This window comes from Platichthys flesus, chromosome 11 (assembly GCF_949316205.1).
Source record: "Platichthys flesus chromosome 11, fPlaFle2.1, whole genome shotgun sequence".
Taxonomy (NCBI): domain Eukaryota; kingdom Metazoa; phylum Chordata; class Actinopteri; order Pleuronectiformes; family Pleuronectidae; genus Platichthys; species Platichthys flesus.
This window is the reverse complement of record NC_084955.1, coordinates 16,786,060-16,806,346: the sequence shown is the minus strand read 5'-3', so window position 1 is coordinate 16,806,346 and position 20,287 is coordinate 16,786,060. Positions and strand designations below refer to the sequence as shown.

Sequence of the window (20,287 nt, the reverse complement as noted above, 5' to 3'; positions counted from 1 at the left end):
TCACCTTTTTTTCTGTGGTAACCAACGTTGAATTAACTCTCACATGCTGGTCTGTCTGTCACCTTGTCTCTCCCCCTTTCCCTTCTTTCTCTCTCTCCCTCTGTTTGTCTCGTGCTCTGGGGCCAGCGTTGATTCAGCAACATCCACAATGTGGCTGTTACCCGGGGCTGTGGCAGGTGGGATCACTGGTCCCAGTTAACCCACCTCCCCACCTCCCCACCTTCTCTCTCTCTCTCTCTCTCTCTCTCTCTCTCTCTCTCTCTCTCTCTCTCTGTCTATCTCTCTCTCACACTTGCTCCTCATCTCTCTCTGTCCTCTTTTATTCATTTCTGTGTGTGGACAAGGAGGACTAACATGGACTCTTTGGGTCTTTTTATCTTTCTAATGCTGGTTTGTTCCCAGTGGACTGCTGCCCCTGCTGCTGGTAAGGTTTTCATTAACATTATAATCAGCATCATGCTTGGTTTGATATTAGTGTGCTAGTTTGTTTCAGTGATTCAGTGTGAGAGCTGTCGTACAGCCGCTGAGTAGAAAAGTCCAGACATAATCAGATAGACAAATACTGTATGGCTGAGTAAACAGTTGGTTCAGGAATGTACTCAAATATTAAAGGAGTTAGGTGAAATATGAAATACTTCCGAGCTGTTGTGAACCAGAGGAATACAAATATTGGCTAAAAGGAGTTTTAGGAGTTTTTGTCTCTTTTATTCTTTTTCAGAGGAAATTACCTGGACCTACACTGGTGAGTTCAACTTTAAGTTCATTTATAGAACAAATATAAAGCAGCATAATATGTTGTAGATAGATAGAAACAAAATGTAGAAAGTTAAACATATGATTATATATTTTCTGACATGGGGCAAACTTTTGTAATGAATAGGTGATAAGTACAGATAATTGAGAAATATTCATGTGATAAATGTTTTGCTGTATGATCAGCTGCTGAAGATGTCCTGTGACTTAATAGTATTAATAACAATCCAGAGTGTATTCACCCTGACAAGTTAAAACCATATCTCTAAAAACATAACTGTCTTAAAAGTGAGTGCAACATATATAGGATTTGTCCATTTCCCCCTTGTATCACCCACTCCTTCTCTTCCCCTTCCCTCCGTATTAGTTACAGCTCACCAAGCTGGCATGCGCACAGCAGTCAAACTGAGCTGATGAAGGGTTGGAGGGACACATGGAGGGAGAAGGCAGAAGGAGGGCTTAGCGAGAGGCTGCAGGGGCAGAGGGAGGCAGGTGCAAGCAGGCATGAAGCAGGCAGGAGAGGAGAGCTCGATGGGCAGAGAGAGGGAGATGGGACGGGATGAAGCAGGGGCATACCAAATCGTGGCCTGTATTGTTGCAGCGCACAAAAACCTGTGTGTTTATTGTTCTGTGGAAGCACACTGGCTGCCTTTGCCGTGGACAATGACACTGTGTGAATGAATGGGTGCACACACACTCACACTCTGCGTGTATTCAGGAGCCCAACACCAATGTACAGTGCATACAGGACGCACAGCAAACCTCCGAGGCCGTGTCTGGAGCCCACTTGTATCTATACATCGTCTGTTTAAGCGTTGTGACAATAGATACAGCTGCATGTGTTCTGTGTGGTGCTGTGTCACATTGGCAGCCTGCATGTTGTGTGCTACGTTTCTTGAATTTAGATGATTTTAATTTGGCTATTGTCAACATTTGTTTCAGTGAAAGCGACTTGAATCCATGCTCAGTCCATACAGTGCTTGAGTAAGTCAGGGTGTCTATGTGAGGCATGTTGTGTGACACATGATGTGAACGTCGCTGAGCTGCTAGCTGAGGTGGAAAGTCAGTTTGGTCAGCACAACATTTTGTCACGCGACACAGCAGAATGGCGAGTAATGGTGGGAGAGTCTGTGTGACTTTCCATCATTATGCTCTGAATGCGAGTGAATAATTGTGCGTCTTTGTTCCTGGCTGTATTCTGCACAGGGGCAGCATGCTAGGGGAGCTAGGGCAGGCCCATCGGGTCAGAATTTTTCGGCCTCCGGTTACCATGGAGACCTCCAGGACGACCAATAGCAGGGCTGCTGGACTCAACTTTTGAAGTCGTATCATGGTGTGGGGCTTTGCTCTGGAGAGTGGCGAGAAGAGGGGGGGGAACTGATTAGAAGTGCAAAATGGGGGTTGCAGGCACAGGGAGAGGAGAGGTGGTATGTGTTTACATCACCAACGAAGAGACCCCTCCTCATATTGTTTGTGTGTGTGAGTCATGAAGGGGGAGACTACTATACTACTTCACTGTATTCAAGTAGATGACATTGGGTTTAGAAAAGGTTGCAGCTACGATCCATTCGCTAACAAACATTCCCCATATTTGACCACATTTATTTCATTTTCTTCAACTTTTTGCAACTTCAACGTCGGCAAAACCTGCAACCATAAAATATATCATTTGAAACCCGTTTATACGGACGACTGTCACGTTTCCTTTTGTGTCTGTTTTCTAAAGCATTCCTTTGCAATTTAAATTCACATTCTTTCACTCACGTGTCACTAACTTTTTCATTCAAACTCGTTCTTTCTAACTGTCTTTATTCTGCAATTGAAGAGACCACTCTCTGTTTTTTTACTCTGTGTCTCAAGGCCTCAGGCACAGTGTCCTCTCTCGCTTAAAGTCCTTTAGGTTTATCTGTTGTACGTGGATGAATTAATAACTAATATACAATATCTGAATGAATGTATACAAGCGTGTTCAACTAATTAATTTGGAAAATTCCTAGTTGCATGTTGTCAGCTTTCAACTTATGTTTTGTACTAGCTACTACTATTATTACTTCTACTTTCTGACATTATAATTATTATTATTTGAATACCAGTTTGGTTTAATGATTTCAAAAGCTGAATTTTGTGCATCAAACTCATTTTACATTTATCCATGTGACATTCTTTTTTTGAGAACAATATAAAATTGCAATTTGAAGTAAATGTTCAATCTGTGTTATGACTACGACAAAATAATTTAATTTATTTTTTATTTTTAACCTTCTATTAAAAAGAGAATTTGTTTATTCATACAGCCAATTTCAGTTGTAAATACTAGACCCTGGGGTACAGTATAAATCAATTTGTAATTTAAAACTGTATTAATATATAAATAAAAATAAAATTCAATAGTATGAAGAAAGAGACATTTCATTTAAGAATAATAGGTCTATTCATAGAGAGGACGGCTCTTATTATCAGTTCTCAGAAAATTCAGAGAAAAATAGATTATCACTTAACTTTATTGTGCTTAACCTCTGTTGATTCAGGATGCGTTTTTATGGGTGAACAGCTTTTTTTTGGTTTGACGTTATTCTTGGTCTAATGAGGCTTGTAGATTGTTAGGGTTTTAATATATTGCAGTGGAAGACATTACACTAATGACAGCTCATAACTGTGTGCGTTTCTTTGTGAGTGGCACACGTCACTTAGATTTAGGTTTGATTTAAATTTCAGTCATTTAGTTGATCGAGGTTCATTCGGTACAACAACAGAATTCAGCTGTGGGTGGATCAAGCAAAGATCTATCCAGTACTGTATGTTTAGTGATGCTCCTCCATGTGGGATCTTATGGAGTGTTAATAAACAACATTTTATATATTGCTTACTGGCAATGCAATTACTATTTAGTGGGAAATCTATTAATATTTTGAAGTAACTTGCTTTTTTAAAAACACATGTTGAAGTTGCTGTTGCAGGAATAATTGTATCCTTTAAAAACATCTGAACATAGAATTTGTACTATATTCTTTTGTCAATGTTACGCTGGCTAATTCTGCATTATGAGTGTTTCTCATTTTCATTGTACAATTCACGTCCACGATAAAGTGAACCTAAAGAGAACATGGAGGGATAATTGCCCTGCACAATTAGAGTCTGATCAATGGAGCTGCTTTTCTCTGCAGGACTTGGATGCAGCAGGCTGTGTAATTGGGTGACATCATTCTCTCTCTGTCTATTCTCCCCGTCAAAGGTTTGGTGGGTCAGTCCGAGTGGTCCGAGTACTTCCCGGACTGCGGTGGTACATCTCAATCCCCCGTGGATGTGGTTACCACCCAGACTAAATATGACCCGAGTTTGATCCCTCTGACCCCACTGGGCTACAGTCAGCACGGCAACATGCCCTTCACTCTGTCCAACAATGGACACACAGGTAACTATAGCAGCTGGTCTCCAGCTCACAATGTGACCCACTGCCAGGTTTTCCCAGCAGCTTTATGGTCCATCTGATTATACTGCACCTTCCTCAAACACAAGCCGGCAGCGCACTATTTACTGCAAATTAATACGTTCAGGAGATCAGTTATAATTAAGATAAATATCTATAACCATAACCACTTTTAAGAACAATGTACTTATGCGTTCATGGTGTTTTTTAGAGCTTAGAAGAAGTCATCGGTTTTATTTCATTCTTCTCTTCTCAAGCTGTGATTGAACTGCCTGAGTGGATGGGACTGGGGGGGCTGCCCTGGCTCTTCACAGCGGTACAGCTGCACCTCCACTGGGGCAGCGGCGGCCCGAGCCACGGGGGCAGTGAACACACCATCAATGGACTGAGTGCAGAGGCAGAGGTACTTGTGAATGCAGCCATGTGCACAGAGTCCAACAGACGTCAGACAAAGAAAACGCCAATCTGAGTCACAAGCAATGAAGAACAGTCAAGGTCAAGTAATTTGGTGATACAACTCTTTAACACAGCAAATGTGTTTGAGCTCAGAGGAAAGGTGTCCTCAACAAATGACCGAAAAGAGAAGCAAACCTAAGACATTGCTGTGGGAACTGTGGAGAAATTCGTATAGACTTATCAAACTGGGGTTGGATGCCTCTGCCGACCAGTACAGTTTCAGTCAACACGTAACAAAATTCTCGATGGCTGTTCCTAAAATATCACAAGAACTCAAGATCACCATGATCTTTGACCTTTAACCACCAGGATCAAATCAGTGAGCGTTTTCTACCCAATTTGAAGAAATTCTCTCAAGGCATTCTGGAGATTACGTGTTAAACACAATGCCTCCGGCCTCTGACTGTCGCTGGCTGCAGATGATTCATAATCATTCATCTGTTAAAGCTCTAATGAGTCAAGAATGATTCAGATTGCTAATTAAATAACCTTTTATGGAAGTGGACAAGATGGAGAGAGTGTATGAAGGAGGGATGGTTCTCCCGTCTTCAGTTTCTGTCCATTTGTCACTGGGCAGGAACGACAACACTGTGGTTTCCTCAGGGGTGAATGGATGGGGGGAAACAGGCCTGAAAGGATGTAACAACAAATGATGAAATGACAGATACAAACAAACAAAACAATGAGTGGTCTTCTTACATAACGAGACAATTAAGTGCTTTCTCGTTCACATCAGTCTTTCCTCATCGCTCTTTATTTTTCTTCAGTCGTCCTCTCAAAAGAAGAAAGAGTTGGCAGGCAGCCTATTCCTCTCTCACTCTCTCCCTCAGCTTTTCATCTCTCTTTTTTAAACCCTCATATGTCGGGAGGTCGAGTCTCTCTCTCTCACTCCCTTGTCTCCTTTTCTTCAGAGTCACTAAACTAACTGTGCTCGTCCTCTCTCCAGCTTCACGTGGTTCACTACAACTCGGAGCTCTACCCCAACATGTCTGCCGCCATGACACAGAGGGATGGCCTGGCGGTTTTAGGCATTCTCATTGTGGTAATACAAAATTGCAAATGAGGAAACATTTTTTATGATAAATTAAGTCATTATTTTTGAGAAATTAAAAAAACTTTAAAGGCTGAGTTTTGTTTTTTCAGACAGGTGAGGAGACAAATGATGCGTTCAACAACATCCTAAACTACCTGAGTCGCATCAGGCACGCAGGTAACAACAGGAAATATGAAAATGCATAAAAAGGAAACACATTATCTATGAAACTATATTGTTTTGTTTGGCTTAACATTGCTTTACAGTTAGTTTATAATCAAGTGTTTTAGTATGTCTTTCTTTTTTTTGATTGATTGAATCAGATGTAAATGGGTTCTCCAGTCACAATTTATTGAGCTGATATAGTGACGACAATGTGTCCGAAAAGACGACAACTACATGGCTTTTAAAATAAAAGTTTTTACTGATGACACAATTATAGAGAAAAAAAAGAACAGCGATATTATTTGTTCTCCTCCTTGATGTGATGATATTTGGCTCCAATAGCACCCAGTCTATGGCCCTATCTCGCAATGTTAAAGAACATGAAATATCCGAATTTGATTCTTCGTCAGAATCTGTGCCAACCCCCCCCCCCCCCCCCCCCCTTATCTACTAGATCCAGATTTTGATTTGGATCCACTCCCAATTGCACAAACTCAAAAATATTAGTTCCCCATATATGCCAGATTTTGTTCATCAAGATCCATAAATTATTCCCTGAGGAATCTATTAAAAGCCTTGTTAAGCAATGTGATGCAAAATGTAGTGGGAAACAAAACCTTCTGGTTTGAGGCCAAAATATCCCACTTACCCTTCTTTCTCCTCCCTTCGTCCACTGTCAGACCAGAAAGCTTCCATCCCAGCCTTTGACGTCCAGTCCCTGCTCCCGAAGGATCTGAAACGCTACTACCGTTACAATGGCTCCCTCACGACGCCGCCCTGCTATCAGAGCGTGATCTGGTCGGTGTTTCACGAGAGGGTTCAGGTCTCTAAAGCACAGGTGAGGCTGGGACACCTGAAGTGTACAGATCCTACTTGCATCAACTCAACAAGCACCTTTAATTAAAGGGGACATATTATGAAAATTCCAATTTTGTAGTGCTTCTACACGTTAATTTGGGTATCTGGCATGTCTACTGTCCCAAAAACTCTGGAAAAAAACAACTCCAGCTATTTGTTGTGGTTCCTCTATGTCAGAAACGATAAGCTAGAGTGCGTTGAATGTGATTACGACCGAAATAAACGTCATAGTCACACCATGCCCATGTAGGGAGTCTCGATACATGGCCTTGGACGAGCAAGGTACTGCCAGCCGGGCTCCACCGGCCCGGTTAGCTCGCAAGCTTAGGGGAGCCAGGCTCCCCGGCTAGCGTTAGCTCGCGAGCTAACCGGGCCAGTGGAGCTCGGCTAGCGTTAGCTCGGTGCTGCTACCCGTCAGACATTTAAGTGGCCGCATAAGAAAGGGACCCCCGGGACACCTCTAAACGATGACTCAACACTGTGGTAAAATGGGTATAATATGTCCCCTTTAAGGCCACCGATGACATGTTCAGTCCTAGTGGATCTCGTTAAAGCCAAATTGTGATGGAACACTTTTATTTGTCTAACGCAATGCAGATATTGATTTTTGATTGATTGATAATATTATCAGAGATGAATATTAGTGAATATGGGCTATACATATAAAATTAGATTTATTGATTTATCGATAAAGCTGCAAAAGCCTGGTACCTGTATCCAAAGCAGCGGTAGCACACCCCACAACTAACCTTGCTCTTTACTGCCAGTCAATGTTTGTCCTTGATTGTTATTGTTGCTAACAACTAATCAAACAAATACTTTTACTTGATCGTTTTATTGTGTCTGGACGATAACTGTACCCTCCATCTCGTTTCCTCCGTTCACTCCAGCTGCTGAAGATGGAGACGATACTTTATTCCAGTAAAGCCGAAGATCCCGACAGGATGCTGCTGCAGGACAACTACCGCACGACGCAGCTGCTCAACCACAGGGTCGTCTTCGCCTCCTTCTCTGCAGGTCAGGCAACAGAGACACAGATATTCATGACATGAGAAAAAAAATGACACACCAACTCTCCCAAGTTGACAGCTGCCATGAAAGATAAGCACTCTCTACATTTGCTAAGCTGATTGGTGTACTTTATAATAAGTATATTCCTGGAGTTTATCCCTTCAAACTGCACAAATGTGATGGCGCAAAAGGTCAAAGCCAATCTGCTTTGAACTCCGGTGCCCCCCCGAAGGCATTTCCAAAACTGGTAGATTGTGCAGGCGGCCTGCTGCTTACAATACCAACCACAACAATTAGACGAAGGGTGGCCATGCAGAGCAAAGCTAGCAATTAGCGCAATCCACGCAGAGAGTGAAACGTGGAATGCGGAGAAAGCATGTGGGAAATAGTAAGGCTTACCGGTGACTTTGTCTGAGAGGGCCTTGGGAAGGTGGTAGAGAAAGAGAGAGAGAGAGAGAGAGAGAGAGGAATAGTGGGAAGGGGTGGAAGAGTGAAGGAGGGGTTGCACTGTTTGTTTGCCAGCTGATTAGAGAAAAGGATTGTCGAAAAAGAAACACTGAAGGCATTGTTATAACGGGGGAGAGGAGAGAGAGACAAAGAGGTGAACGAGGGAGGGAGAGTTGCAGACAAAAACAAAGGGCAAAGAATCTGTGTGAAGTGGACATTGTGGTGAGCGACTGAAGTGGAAGGCCTGTGATGTCAGCGAGGCCGTCACAGGCAGCGAGGCCGACCACACACAAACAGACTTCAATCAGCCGAACTCACAAATCACTGTGAGAAAAATAAACATCCACTGTGATTTGAAAATTATTTGATCTGTGTCTTCTCTGTTGTAGAATCAGGGAAGGAGCTGTCCCCCGGTAAGACCACATCACCTCCTCCGGCTAAAATCAAAATGTTTCACTGGTGTTAACAAGGGCTGTCGAAAAAAACGTATTAATAATGATCATGATATAATTTTTTCATCTGAATAATTCTCAATATTGACCGGTAACAAAGTATTTATCTTGACGAAAATTCTGCCATGTTCTCCAGCCCTACTGATTATCATGTCCCTTCTTTAATTGCTATGATTCCTTGCTGTGTTTGAAGCTCTCTTGCTTCCTTGTGTTGTCCTGCGCAGGTGAAGTCACAGCCATAGTGATAGGGGTGATGTGCGGCTGTGTGGGTCTGGCTGTTATCGTTCGCTTCATCGTGAAGACAATACGGTAAGAAACCCTGCGATCGGTGGCCATGCTTTCATTCAACCCTTTCCTCCACCAGTGGCTGCAGCAGACACTCTCCACCACTCGGCTGTGGGAAATGTCCCAGCTCCCGTCTCTTCTCATCCTCTCTCTCCCGTCTCTCGGCAGATTTTTTACTCTCCTCCACCATGAAACAGTCGTGGTAAACAGGTGGCCTACTTGACCTCAGTACTGACAGAAACGCTCAGCATGCACTGACTCTGCTGCTCTTTTCACGCTTGACAGATATTCCTATGCGAAGACCTTGGATCAATCCTATAATAAACTAATAATGCACATAGGCAAATATTGAATAAAGTTATACATCTGCAAAGAAATACTATTGTATTTTACCGAAATGCTCTACAGGGACATTTGAGACATTTTGTTGAGTCCAACTGATACAAAACTGGCTGATATATTGGTACTTGTGTGTTTTTCCAGTCAATAAGTAGCATAAAATTGCTACTATTACCTCATACACATATATTTTTAATTACCACATATATGAGGTAATTAAAAAACTGTTTGGCCATAACATAGTTTGTTCAGCAAAGAGCACTGACAGGTTTTCTTTTGTTTTTAATATTTGTATACTGGGCGTCCAGTTCAATTTGTCACTCATCTTTCAACCTTTCATCAAAAATGTTTTTCGTGTTTTTACATATAGATAATATGTGTAGTAAAATAAATAAGACAAATTATAGTCACTTAAAAAAACCTCAAACTAGTAAACAGTTAAATGCCGAACGGCTTCCAACCTTCTAATATTTATTTTTGATCTTAGTCTAAGCTATTGCAAGGCAATGAAGCATCAGTTAACTTAAAGCTAAGTCTGATCTGACCGACACACACCTTTATTTTGTGATAACTAACTAAGGAAAGTTATTCAAACATCATCTCCGTACAACATTATATGGACAATCATTTGATGAATCATCGTGGTCATGAAAATGTCTCAAAATGTGAAATCCTGATGTAAGATTTCTACACAAAAGTTAAAAGATTAGCGCTAAGGATAATCTGATCTACTTACCTTTGCTGCAATGTCATGGCTGTTTCCCAATATTCTGTAACTACTTTCTCTCACAACTACTCACCACATACCAATGAAAGTCTGTGGTGCCTTTGCCCCCCGTGTCCAAACAGTAAGTTAATTAACCTTTTCCCCTGCTTTGACCAAGGGTTCCCAAAGTCTTTCCTCCTAAGATAATAAATCAGATTTTAATTATTGGATATGTTGTTGTAAAGAGTTGATTAATGACGAGGAGAATCAAACCTATCATCATAACTGTTTTCTCCAGTGATTGCAGTCACATTAGAACCTCGTTCCCTAAAACCTTGTTGAGGAGCCTTCCAGGGGCCCTTACCGCTCACTTTGGGAACCACTTGCTTTCATAATGTCAATCAGCCAAGTGCAATTACTTTAAAAGTGTCATTTCCGATCCCTCTATCCGATGACGGTGGACGAGGGGGAGGGACTGGAGTTTTGAAGTTGTTGCACATTGTCACTTTGAAATTTGAACTCCGGGATTTTCTCTCTGTTTTGGTCATGTGACTTTGTCTTTTGATTTTCTGACAGCTCTACCTCTAGCTGGGACGTCCTGCCCAGTAATCGGCCTGCTCCCACGCCAAGGTCACCTTTCAAAATTACGACCTCTGACCCTAAAACTTTAACTTTGACACAGTTAGATTCTTAAACACATCTCTTAGCTTGAACCATCCATTTAGGTTAGACCCTAACACCCCTGTTAGAGAATTAGAGTCTAAAGAAATTCCACAGGCTCTGGAAAATCTCTTTAGATAAATTAACTGACTTATTACCTCACATTGTTTTGTGTGTTTTTAACTTTTAACCATTAACATTTGTTATTAATACTTTTGTCCTTTTATCCTCAGTTTTTAAACCTGGTGCTTTAGAGGCTTTCGTCCACAGTCTATTGTCTTGATTGATCCAGTGTGACCCTCTCAGGTTTATTCTAACCTGTTCCACTATAATATTTTAACAAAATTAAAGCAACGCTAAGCAACGTCTTTTTTTAAACCTTAAAACAGCAACTTCAAAATTAGTATGATGTTACACCGACTGCGGAGGGCGCTGTTGTTCAGTAAAAGTAACATTGTTGTGCTTACCAGGTCATCATGTGTAATTTACCACATATGTTATTGTATTCTCTGAGTTCTAAAACCCTTTCTTGCCTTTAATTGTCTTATCGTGCACCAGCAGTTGATATTTTATAATGTTCTCAGTTTCTCAGTCGAATACCATAACAAATTACTCCAGCACCAACAAGTCTACTGTCGGGCCAGCTTTACTTCTCATGGCATGACTCAGAAAAAATGACCGTTATGTTTGAAATTTCAGGGCGAAGGAGCCAGAGAAAGCAACTGAGAAAAAACAAGACGTGGCTCTGAACTCGACCTCTGGGGCACGCAGGACAGAAGAGCCCTCGCCGTCTCTTCAGACTGAGCCCTAGCTGACTGCACACAGTCCACTTCAGGCCTCGATCAGACGCTCAAACACTCGACTCCCCTCTCGACGGTGAAGCCATCGCTGATCCCAGGGGACAGAAAGCAAACATGTTCTCATTCACCACAGCTCAGCAGGAAAAAAAAAACGTTTTACAAACAACAAGGGAAGGATGTCAAGTGAACACAGGACAAATTACTTGCTTAAATGGTGTCAGTATTATTTTTTCCACCCAAATTCAGAGATGTTGGGAGTTATGGTATCAGACGTTTCTTGAGTTTGCACAAGACGCACTTAGTGTAAATATGTCAGTTTGCTGGCTCGGAGTTAAAATGCCTGTGATGCATGACGTGATTCATGTAAATACTTTGTTTTTTGTTTTTTTTCACGTTTGTCATCTCATCTTGTTCATTCTGCCTTGAAACACAAGCACACTGTACTGTATGAACTGAAATTGTTTTTTGTTTAATTAATCATTAATGTAACGTTATTATGATTTTTTGCCCCAGAGACTTGAAGATTAACAAAATTTATCTCAAAGTATCTGGATTTGTAAATACGGGTTCTGTCCAAACATATTGACTGAAGTCAAATCCGATTATCTTGTGAATGTGTGATGAGTTGTATTTGTGTATATGTGTTTATCTGTCAGAAAAAGACTTTTGGAGCCATATATCATCTTTGTCTGATTTTTTTTTGTTTTGTTGTATATAACTCGCCACATTAAAATACGTGAATGTCAAACTCAGTTTGAACTTTTTTCATGTGCTTGATTGACATTATCTTGATCAGATTACATAAACATCGCCTCTTGCAATGCAACTTTCCCCAAAATATGCAGTTTTTTCAACTCAACTGCAGAGGGTGAAAATGTGATAATAATGATAATAATCAGATATTGTATTCAGTTTGTTCAACTGCCCCCAAATTACTTAAAATATCAATTAAATACGATTTTAAAAGAGAGGATGGTAACGTACATGTGTACAGTTTGTGCCACTGCCCCCTAGTGACCAATTAGACCACGTATTGCAGCTTTAATGGAACTGATACATCCTAATTGTTGTTATTTATACTTATGCTGTGCAAAGGTCCAAAGCTGGAACTCAGTACCTTTAAAACAATGGTAACATGTTGCACCATATATTTCATCACTGCATCACTTGATATTTACATGTTGAACATAAAACATAAGCATCAGTTTCATTACCGTCATCCAAATTCTACTTAGGTGAACTTTTGTCAGCCTCGGTTTGGTCCTGAGGCAGCAGAGCTCAGATTTAAAACGGCTCATAAAACGTTCTAGCCTCATAATGAGGTCTGCACATCAGCATGTCACAGCTGTACACTGAGCCATCTGGTAAGTGGTGTGTGAGCTAAGCAGGGAAATCTGAAACGAGACAATAGGGAAGTTGAACCTATATTAGACTTCTGAAAGCACTTTTTTTTCTTTTTCCTCCTACACACAGATGCCTTCTCACTATTTTTGTCTGCTGATCGCGGTGGTTATATCTGCCGTTAGAATTAGGGTTTTGTTGGATTTTATATGATTTATTTTTGGTACGCAGTGGTATTCATTAGATAAGAACATGGGTATAAATCCTTTAAACCATAAATCTTCTTGGATTGATTAATTTTGATTTATGAATTAGCAAAAAGAAGTGGAACTTTTTTTTTTATTTCCAACATGGTCTTCAGATGTCAAGACAAAAATTGACATTATGAAACAAGGACTTATCTCAAAGCTAAATAAGAGACATTGACAGCATCAAACCAAAAGACCAGTATACCACTGGTGCTTAATTTACTCAGGATCTCGGGCATTTCCAATCAAATCTAAGTTTCTCCACATATTTCAGTTCATTGATTTACACTCCTTAATTAATGTTTACAATTTTGGTGCCACTTACTTTTAAATTATCTACATGTTGTTGGGACAGAAGAGAAGAGTAAAGAGTGATTTTCTACATCCTGATGTAGAAATTAAAGCATTAGATAGAATATAAGATGCCGTGTGAGAAAGACGTACAATCATCTTGGTTTAAGGCAGCACACAGACACTGCTAATCTAAATATAGCTGACTGAACTACACTGAGTATTTATAGCTGTAACTGGATCAGATCTCACAGTGATGGCTGCTCTAAAGCACAGCCCTGTGGACAGACTTATATAATGCAAAACACATGAAGTCTAGGCCGCTCCCACTGCTGACGCAACACAAGGAAGTGAAATGTTGAACCGCCCCTGACGGACAGAAGAAAACTCTCACACAAATGACACAACTGGAGGTTTCAGGTCACTCGTAGCTCACATGATTCTCCAGGCCTGTTAACATAAGGTAGGGAAGCTGTGAGGCAGCTGATTGCTACAGTCCTGCTACAGACAGTCAGACAAAGAGACAGACAGACAGAGACAGAAGAAAACTCAGCGTTTTGACAAACTCGTACATAACTCAGAATCAGAATCAGAAAAAGTAAGTTGACTGGGTGGTAGAGGGTAAAGTAAAGTTTCTTTGTTCATGCTGTTGTGACCTTACGGGCTGTGTTCCTCCCTAGGTCTGCTGGGTAATGGCTGCTCTCAGGGATTTTCTCCCTCTCGCCATCTGCCTCCTGCTGGGGCATCAGACGTTTGCCAAAAATGACGCTCCCTGCCAGAAGTCCAAGTGGAACAACGGCTTCGACACCTTCGTCAAGCGCCACATTCGCGCCGGGTTGCCCAGCACTCTCGACCAGAACGAATGGGAGAGTTACATCAGGAATAATGGCGGCTGTGACAGACCCACACAGTCTTTCCTTCGTCATGATGAGCTGGACAGGGTGAAGGCCGTGTGCACGAAGAGAGGCGGGAAGACGTACAAGGAGAACCTGTGCATCAGCAACCAGCCTTTCACTTTTGTCACAGTGAGGAGCCAGCCAGGCACCTGCGGCATCAGGAACATACGTGAGGAAAGTAAACATCTGATTCTGGCCTGTGAAGAGCTGGAGAATCAGTGTCTGCCTGTGCATTTTGAGGGAAACCCTGGAAATGTAAAGCCCCAGAACAACGCAGGAAGCTGCCAGGACCCTGAGACTAGAGGCCACTCACCCAGCTTTACAATGTCATTGCTCCTCTTGTTCCTCTTATCATTTGTGGCTTTTTACTTATTTTAATATGGGAAACATGAGAGGACAAGAAAGATTCTATTAAGGGACGTTTGAGCAAAACTATTACAAGTACTGAAATTAAATTTAAAGACGTTAAGGTTTTAAAACAGTATTAAAAAAGTCTGTTTTAGTTGTATTTTTTATAACTTGTATTATATTTCTTGTGTATCTGTAAGTTGTGCGTCATCCATCTTTAAGTGATATGTTTTCCGAGGATTGATGCGCAAGTGGGGTTTCATTTTGTTTTAGAATTGCGATTTGCGATCATTACCGACTGCATGCGTTGTGTGTATTAAAAAGGGAATCAATCACATTTCCACACCAAAGGGATTGTATTTTATTATATATGTTTGCGGTATATTTAATAAAGTGAGTTCAGAAGAATTTTAATTTGTCTACAATCATTTCCACCGTGGTTTATTTTTAAGTGTGAAACAGATCATAGTAGTAAACAGATCAAAGTGGTTTACTCCATTAACAGGCACACGATATGACACCATGAAAACATCAACAATTTTGGAACACATCCATTTTTCCAATTATTGAGCATCAAGTGTCAGTTTACTTTATTAGGATGTAAAAATCATCATGCAGTGTTTGTCAAATTAAAACAATATTACTAAAGAATTGAAACCAAAACTGAGAATGTACAGTCTGATGTTTATTTACCATCCAGAGCATGTGTCACTCTGAACCTGACCAGAGATCAGAGGTCCAACTGTGCTCACCTGAGATGTGGTATCTTTCCTCTGGTGGTAGAAACCCGACGCTTCCACTCAAATCCAGTTTTGATTAATTCAGCAGCTGAAGACACACCAGCTGCTTTCTATGATGGAGATGAAACCTGGTTTGGAAAGTTCATCCCACCACAGCTGTAGAAGTTCCAACAAACGTGTTGCACCTGCTTCTTTGCTTTCACCTTTTGTCCAGTTCATCCTTTGGTAGGATCATTGCTCACCTTTCTGCCTTTTAAGGTTATCTAGTGAACTTAAAGGGATAGTTCACCAAAAAATGAAAATTCTCTCATTATCTACTCACAACTATGCTGATGAAGGGGTGGGGGAAGTGTTGAGTCCACAAAACACTGCTGGAGTTTCAGGGGTAAACAGTGTTGCAGCCAATTCCAGTACAATTGATTTAAATGGAACCATTTCCTCAGATGTAAAAATGACAACACAAAAAAAGATAAAATGCCTCCATGCTGCTCGTGTGGTGTCATCCAAGTGTCTGCAAGCCCCGACATTCTTATTGTCCTCGGAGGCCTGTTCATGTTCGCACTGGCACAACGGAAAACCACACAACCTCTCGGCCAAGGGCTCCTGCGATGTGTGCGTTGGTGTGGCTACGTCCACCAGCATTGCCACTTCCAGTAGTTGACCTTTAGGCCAAAAACATGGTGAAAACGAGGCCGTTTTGATTCGAATATGAATGTCGGGGCTTGCGGACACTTGGATGACACAACACAAGCAGTATGGAGGCATGTATTCTTGTTTCTGTTGTTTCATTACCTCTGAAGAAGAGGTCGTCTTGGCTGAATCATTGTTTATTCCTGTGACTCCTACAGTGTTTTGTGGACCTTAAACCTTCATCGACACCTCCATTGGGATAGTGGTGAGTAGATGATGAGTACATTTTCATTTTTCGGTGAACTATCCCTTTAAACTTTTAAATGTTCTAAAAAATTTCAAATGGTAGAGAATAAAGTGTAGTTTAGGCTACTCCCACTGCTGATACAACACAAGGAAGTAAAATGTGGAACTGCATCTAACGGACAAAAGAAAGCTCTCACACAAGGGGAGCTTTCAGGTCACTGCTACAGTCCTGCTACAGACAGACAGAAGAACTTTGTCAAACTCAGCTCTTTGACACATTGGGACATAACTAAGTAAGTTGACTGAGTGGTAAAGGGTAAAGTAAAGTTTCTTTGTTCATGCTGTTGTGACCTTACAGGCTGTGTTCCTCCCTAGGTCTGCTGGGTAATGGCTGCTCTCAGGGTTTTACTCCCTCTCGCCATCTGCCTCCTGCTGGGACATCAGACGTTCGCCCAAAATGACGCTCCCTGCCAGAAGTCCAACAAGAAAAACAATGCCTTCGACATCTTCAAATATCGTCACATTCTCAAAGAGTTGCCCAAATCTCTCGAGCCGGAAGAATGGAAAGAGCTCATCAAGAAAGACAACAGCTGTAACAGAACCAGGCAGTCTTTCCTTGGTCTTGACATGCTGGACAAGGTGAAGGCCGTGTGCACAAAGGCAGGCGGGAAGATCTATGAGAAGAACATGTGCATCAGCAACCAGAATTTCACTTTTGATACAGTGATCATCCAGAAAGTTACCTGCAAAATCTTGAAGGTAATTCGTGAAAAAAAACACCTGATTCTGGCCTGTGATAGGCTGGGGAATCTGTGTCTGCCTGTGCATTTCAAGGCAAACTGTAAAAATAAAAGCCCTAACAACAACGCCAAAAGCTGCCAGGCCCCTTAGAGTAGAGGCTACGCAGGCAGCTATAAAATGTCATTGCTCCAATAGTTCCTCTTTTAGTTTGAGGAACATGAGACGACAACAGAGTTTCTATTTAGGGCATTTGAGCAAAGCTATTACAAGTACTGAAATGAAATTTGAAGAATTTAAGGTTTTAAACCACCAATTTCCACACCAAAGTGATTGTATTTTATTATATGTTTGCGGTATATTTATAAAGTGAATTGAGAAGAATTTGAATTTGTCGACTATCATTTCCACAGTGATTTATTTTAAGTGTGAAACAGATCATTGTAGTAACTTCACTCGACTAACAGGCACATGACACTGTGAAAAAATCTGAAGTTTTAGAACCCCTCAATTTTTCCAATCTTCAAGCATCAAGTCTCAGTTTACTTTGTTACGAGGTCAAAATTATCATGTAGTGTTTGTCAAATTAAAACATTATTAAAGAATTAAAACCCAAACTGAGAATGTACAGTCTGATGTTTATTTACCATCCAGAGCATGTGTCACTCTGAACCTGACCAGAGATCAGAGGTCCAACTGTGCTCACCTGAGATGTGGTATCTTTCCTCTGGTGGTAGAAACCCGACGCTTCCACTCAAATCCAGTTTTGATTAATTCAGCAGCTGAAGACACACCAGCTGCTTTCTATGATGGAGATGAAACCTGGTTTGGAAAGTTCATCCCACCACAGCTGTAGAAGTTCCAACAAACGTGTTGCACCTGCTTCTTTGCTTTCACCTTTTGTCCAGTTCATCCTTTGGTAGGATCATTGCTCACCTTTCTGCCTTTTAAGGTTATCTAGTGAACTTAAAGGGATAGTTCACCAAAAAATGAAAATTCTCTCATTATCTACTCACAACTATGCTGATGAAGGGGTGGGGGAAGTGTTGAGTCCGCAGAACACTGCTGGAGTTTCAGGGTTAAACAGTGTTGCAGCCAATTCCAGTACAATTGATTTAAATGGAACCATTTCCTCAGAAGTAAAAAAACAACAGAAAAAAAACATAAAATGACACCATACTGCTCGTGTGGTATCATCCAAGTGTCCGCAAGACCCGACATTCATATTCTCCTCGGAGGCATGTTCATGTTCGCACAGGCACAACGAAAAAAACGCACACACTCTCGACCAAGGGCACCCGTGGGGTGCGCGTTGCTCTGGCTACGTCCGATAGCATCGCCACTTCCACTAGTGGACTTTTAAGGATAAAAACATGGTTTAAATGATGCCGTTTTAATTTGTATATGAATATCGGGGATTGCGTAAACCTGGATGACGTGACACAGGCAGTATGGAGGCATGTAATCTTGTTTCTGTTGTTTTATTACGTCTGAAGAAGAGGTTGCCTTGGCTGAACCATTGTTTACCCCTGAGACTCCTACAGTGTTTTGTGGACCTAAACACTTCACCCACTCCTCCATTGGGATAGTGGTGAGTCGATGATGAGTACATTTTCATTTTTCGGTGAACTATTCCTTTAAACTTTTAATTGTTCTAAAAAATTTGAAATGGTAGAGAATAGAGTGTAGTTTAGGCCACTCCCGCTGCTGACACCACCAGGAAGTTAAATGTGGAACTGCATCTGACTGACAAAAGAAAGCTCTCACACAAGGGGAGCTGTCAGGTCACTGCTACAGTCCTGCTACAGACAGACAGAAGAACTTTGTCAAACTCAGCTCTTTGACACACTCGTACATAACTCAGAATCAGAAAAAGTAAGTTGACTGAGTGGTAGAGGGTAAAGTATATTTTATTTGTTCATGCTGTTGTGTCCTTACAGGCTGTGTTCCTCCCTAGGTCTGCTGGGTAATGGCTGCTCTCAGGGTTTTTCTCCTTCTCACCATCTGCCTCCTGCTGGGGCATCAGACGTTTGCCATAAATGACGTTCCCTGCCAGAAGTCTGAGTGGAACAATGGCTTCAACACCTTTGACCGGCGGCACATTCACGCTAGGTTGCCCAACGCAGACGACCTGAGCAAATGGGAAGAGTTCATCAAGAAAAACGGCGGCTGTAACAGAACCATTCAGTCTTTCCTTCTTCGTAAAGATCTGAACAAGGTGAAGGCCGTGTGCAAGGATGCAGGCAAGAAGATGTACGACAGGAACCTGTGCATCAGCAACGAGCGTTTCACTTTTTTAACTGTGACAAGCGAGAAAGGCACCTGCAACATCTGGAGTGTTTCCAGGGAAAACAAATATCTGATTCTGGGCTGTGATACGTTGGCGGATGCGTGTCTGCCTGTGCATTTTGAGAAAAACCCTCAAAATCGAGGGCCCCATAAAAGCGCAGAAAGCTGCCAGGCCCCTCAGCGTAAAGGCCACCCACGCAGCATTATAATGTCAGGGCTCCAATAGTTCCTCTTTTAATTTGAGAAACATGAAACGACAAAAGAGTTTCTATTCAGGGCATTTGGGCCAAAACTATTACAAGTACTGAAATAAAATATGAAGAAATTAATGTTTTAAGGCACCAATATGTAAACAAATTTTTATAACGGACTTTTTTATAAATGTATTTGTTGCTTGTATTATATTTCATACTATAACACGCTTGTACCTGTGTATCTGTAAGTTGTGCATGAACTATCTTTAAGTGATATGTTTTAGAGGATTGATGCTGCAATGGCATTCCATTTAGTTACAGGCTTAGGATTTGCGATGACCGACTGCATGCGTAGTGTGTATCAAAGGGAATCAATCACATTTCCATACCAACAGGATTGTTTTGATTATATATGTGCATGGTATATTAATAAAATTAATTCAGAAGAATTTGTCTACAATCATTTCCAGAGTGGTTTGTTTTGCCTTTGCTGAAACACTGTTTACTACTGAGACTTCTAAAGTGTTTTGTGAACTCAAACACTTCACCCCCACCCCCTCCCCTTCCATCGGTCTAGTGGTGAGTAGATAGAGTACATGTTAATTTTTCAGTGAACTTCCCCTTTCAACTGTTCTTAAAAAACTTTAATGGTAGAGAATAGATATAATTTAGGCCACTTCCGCTGGTGACACAACACAAGGAAGTGAAATGTGGAACTGCATCTGACGGACAGAAGAAAGTTCTCAAACAACTGGAGCTTTCAGGTCACTCGTAGCTCACATGAGCCTCCACGTCTGTTAACATAAGGTAGGGAAGCTGTGAGGCAGCTGTATGCTACAGTCCTGCTACAGACAGAGACAGAGACAGACGGACAGAAGAACTTTGTCAAACTCAGCTCTTTGACACACTCGTACATAACTCAGAATCAGAAAAA

At 41.4% G+C, this 20,287-nt stretch overlaps 1 protein-coding gene across 4 annotated transcripts; it reads left to right on the top strand.

The window, feature by feature from the left end:
- The first annotated feature begins 287 nt into the window (after positions 1 to 287).
- Positions 288 to 12,127, top strand: ca14 (carbonic anhydrase XIV). 4 transcript variants are annotated; one of them, XM_062398398.1, is made up of 13 exons: positions 288 to 424; positions 719 to 742; positions 3,986 to 4,165; positions 4,438 to 4,583; positions 5,583 to 5,678; positions 5,780 to 5,846; positions 6,515 to 6,672; positions 7,583 to 7,709; positions 8,540 to 8,563; positions 8,827 to 8,911; positions 9,056 to 9,089; positions 10,509 to 10,562; positions 11,292 to 12,127. In XM_062398398.1, exons 1-12 carry the CDS (start codon positions 355 to 357, stop codon positions 10,518 to 10,520), a joined length of 1,023 nt encoding a protein of 340 aa, XP_062254382.1. In that variant the 5' UTR covers positions 288 to 354; the 3' UTR covers positions 10,521 to 10,562; positions 11,292 to 12,127. The 4 variants fall into 4 exon arrangements, with proteins under 4 accessions (XP_062254382.1, XP_062254379.1, XP_062254380.1 ...); XM_062398395.1 differs by having other exon boundaries at positions 9,056 to 9,097; XM_062398396.1 differs by lacking the exon at positions 9,056 to 9,089.
- The last annotated feature ends 8,160 nt before the right edge of the window (positions 12,128 to 20,287 follow it).

What these genes read in the sequence shown, in the direction of transcription:
- ca14 (XM_062398395.1), top strand. Translation starts at nt 355, where the DNA reads ATGGACTCTTTGGGTCTTTTTATCTTTCTAATGCTGGTTTGTTCCCAG. An exon ending in TTCAGGTCTCTAAAGCACAG is followed by an intron (nt 6,673 to 7,582) that starts GTGAGGCTGGGA and finishes CGTTCACTCCAG; the next exon opens with CTGCTGAAGATGGAGACGAT. An exon ending in AGGGAAGGAGCTGTCCCCCG is followed by an intron (nt 8,564 to 8,826) that starts GTAAGACCACAT and finishes TGTCCTGCGCAG; the next exon opens with GTGAAGTCACAGCCATAGTG.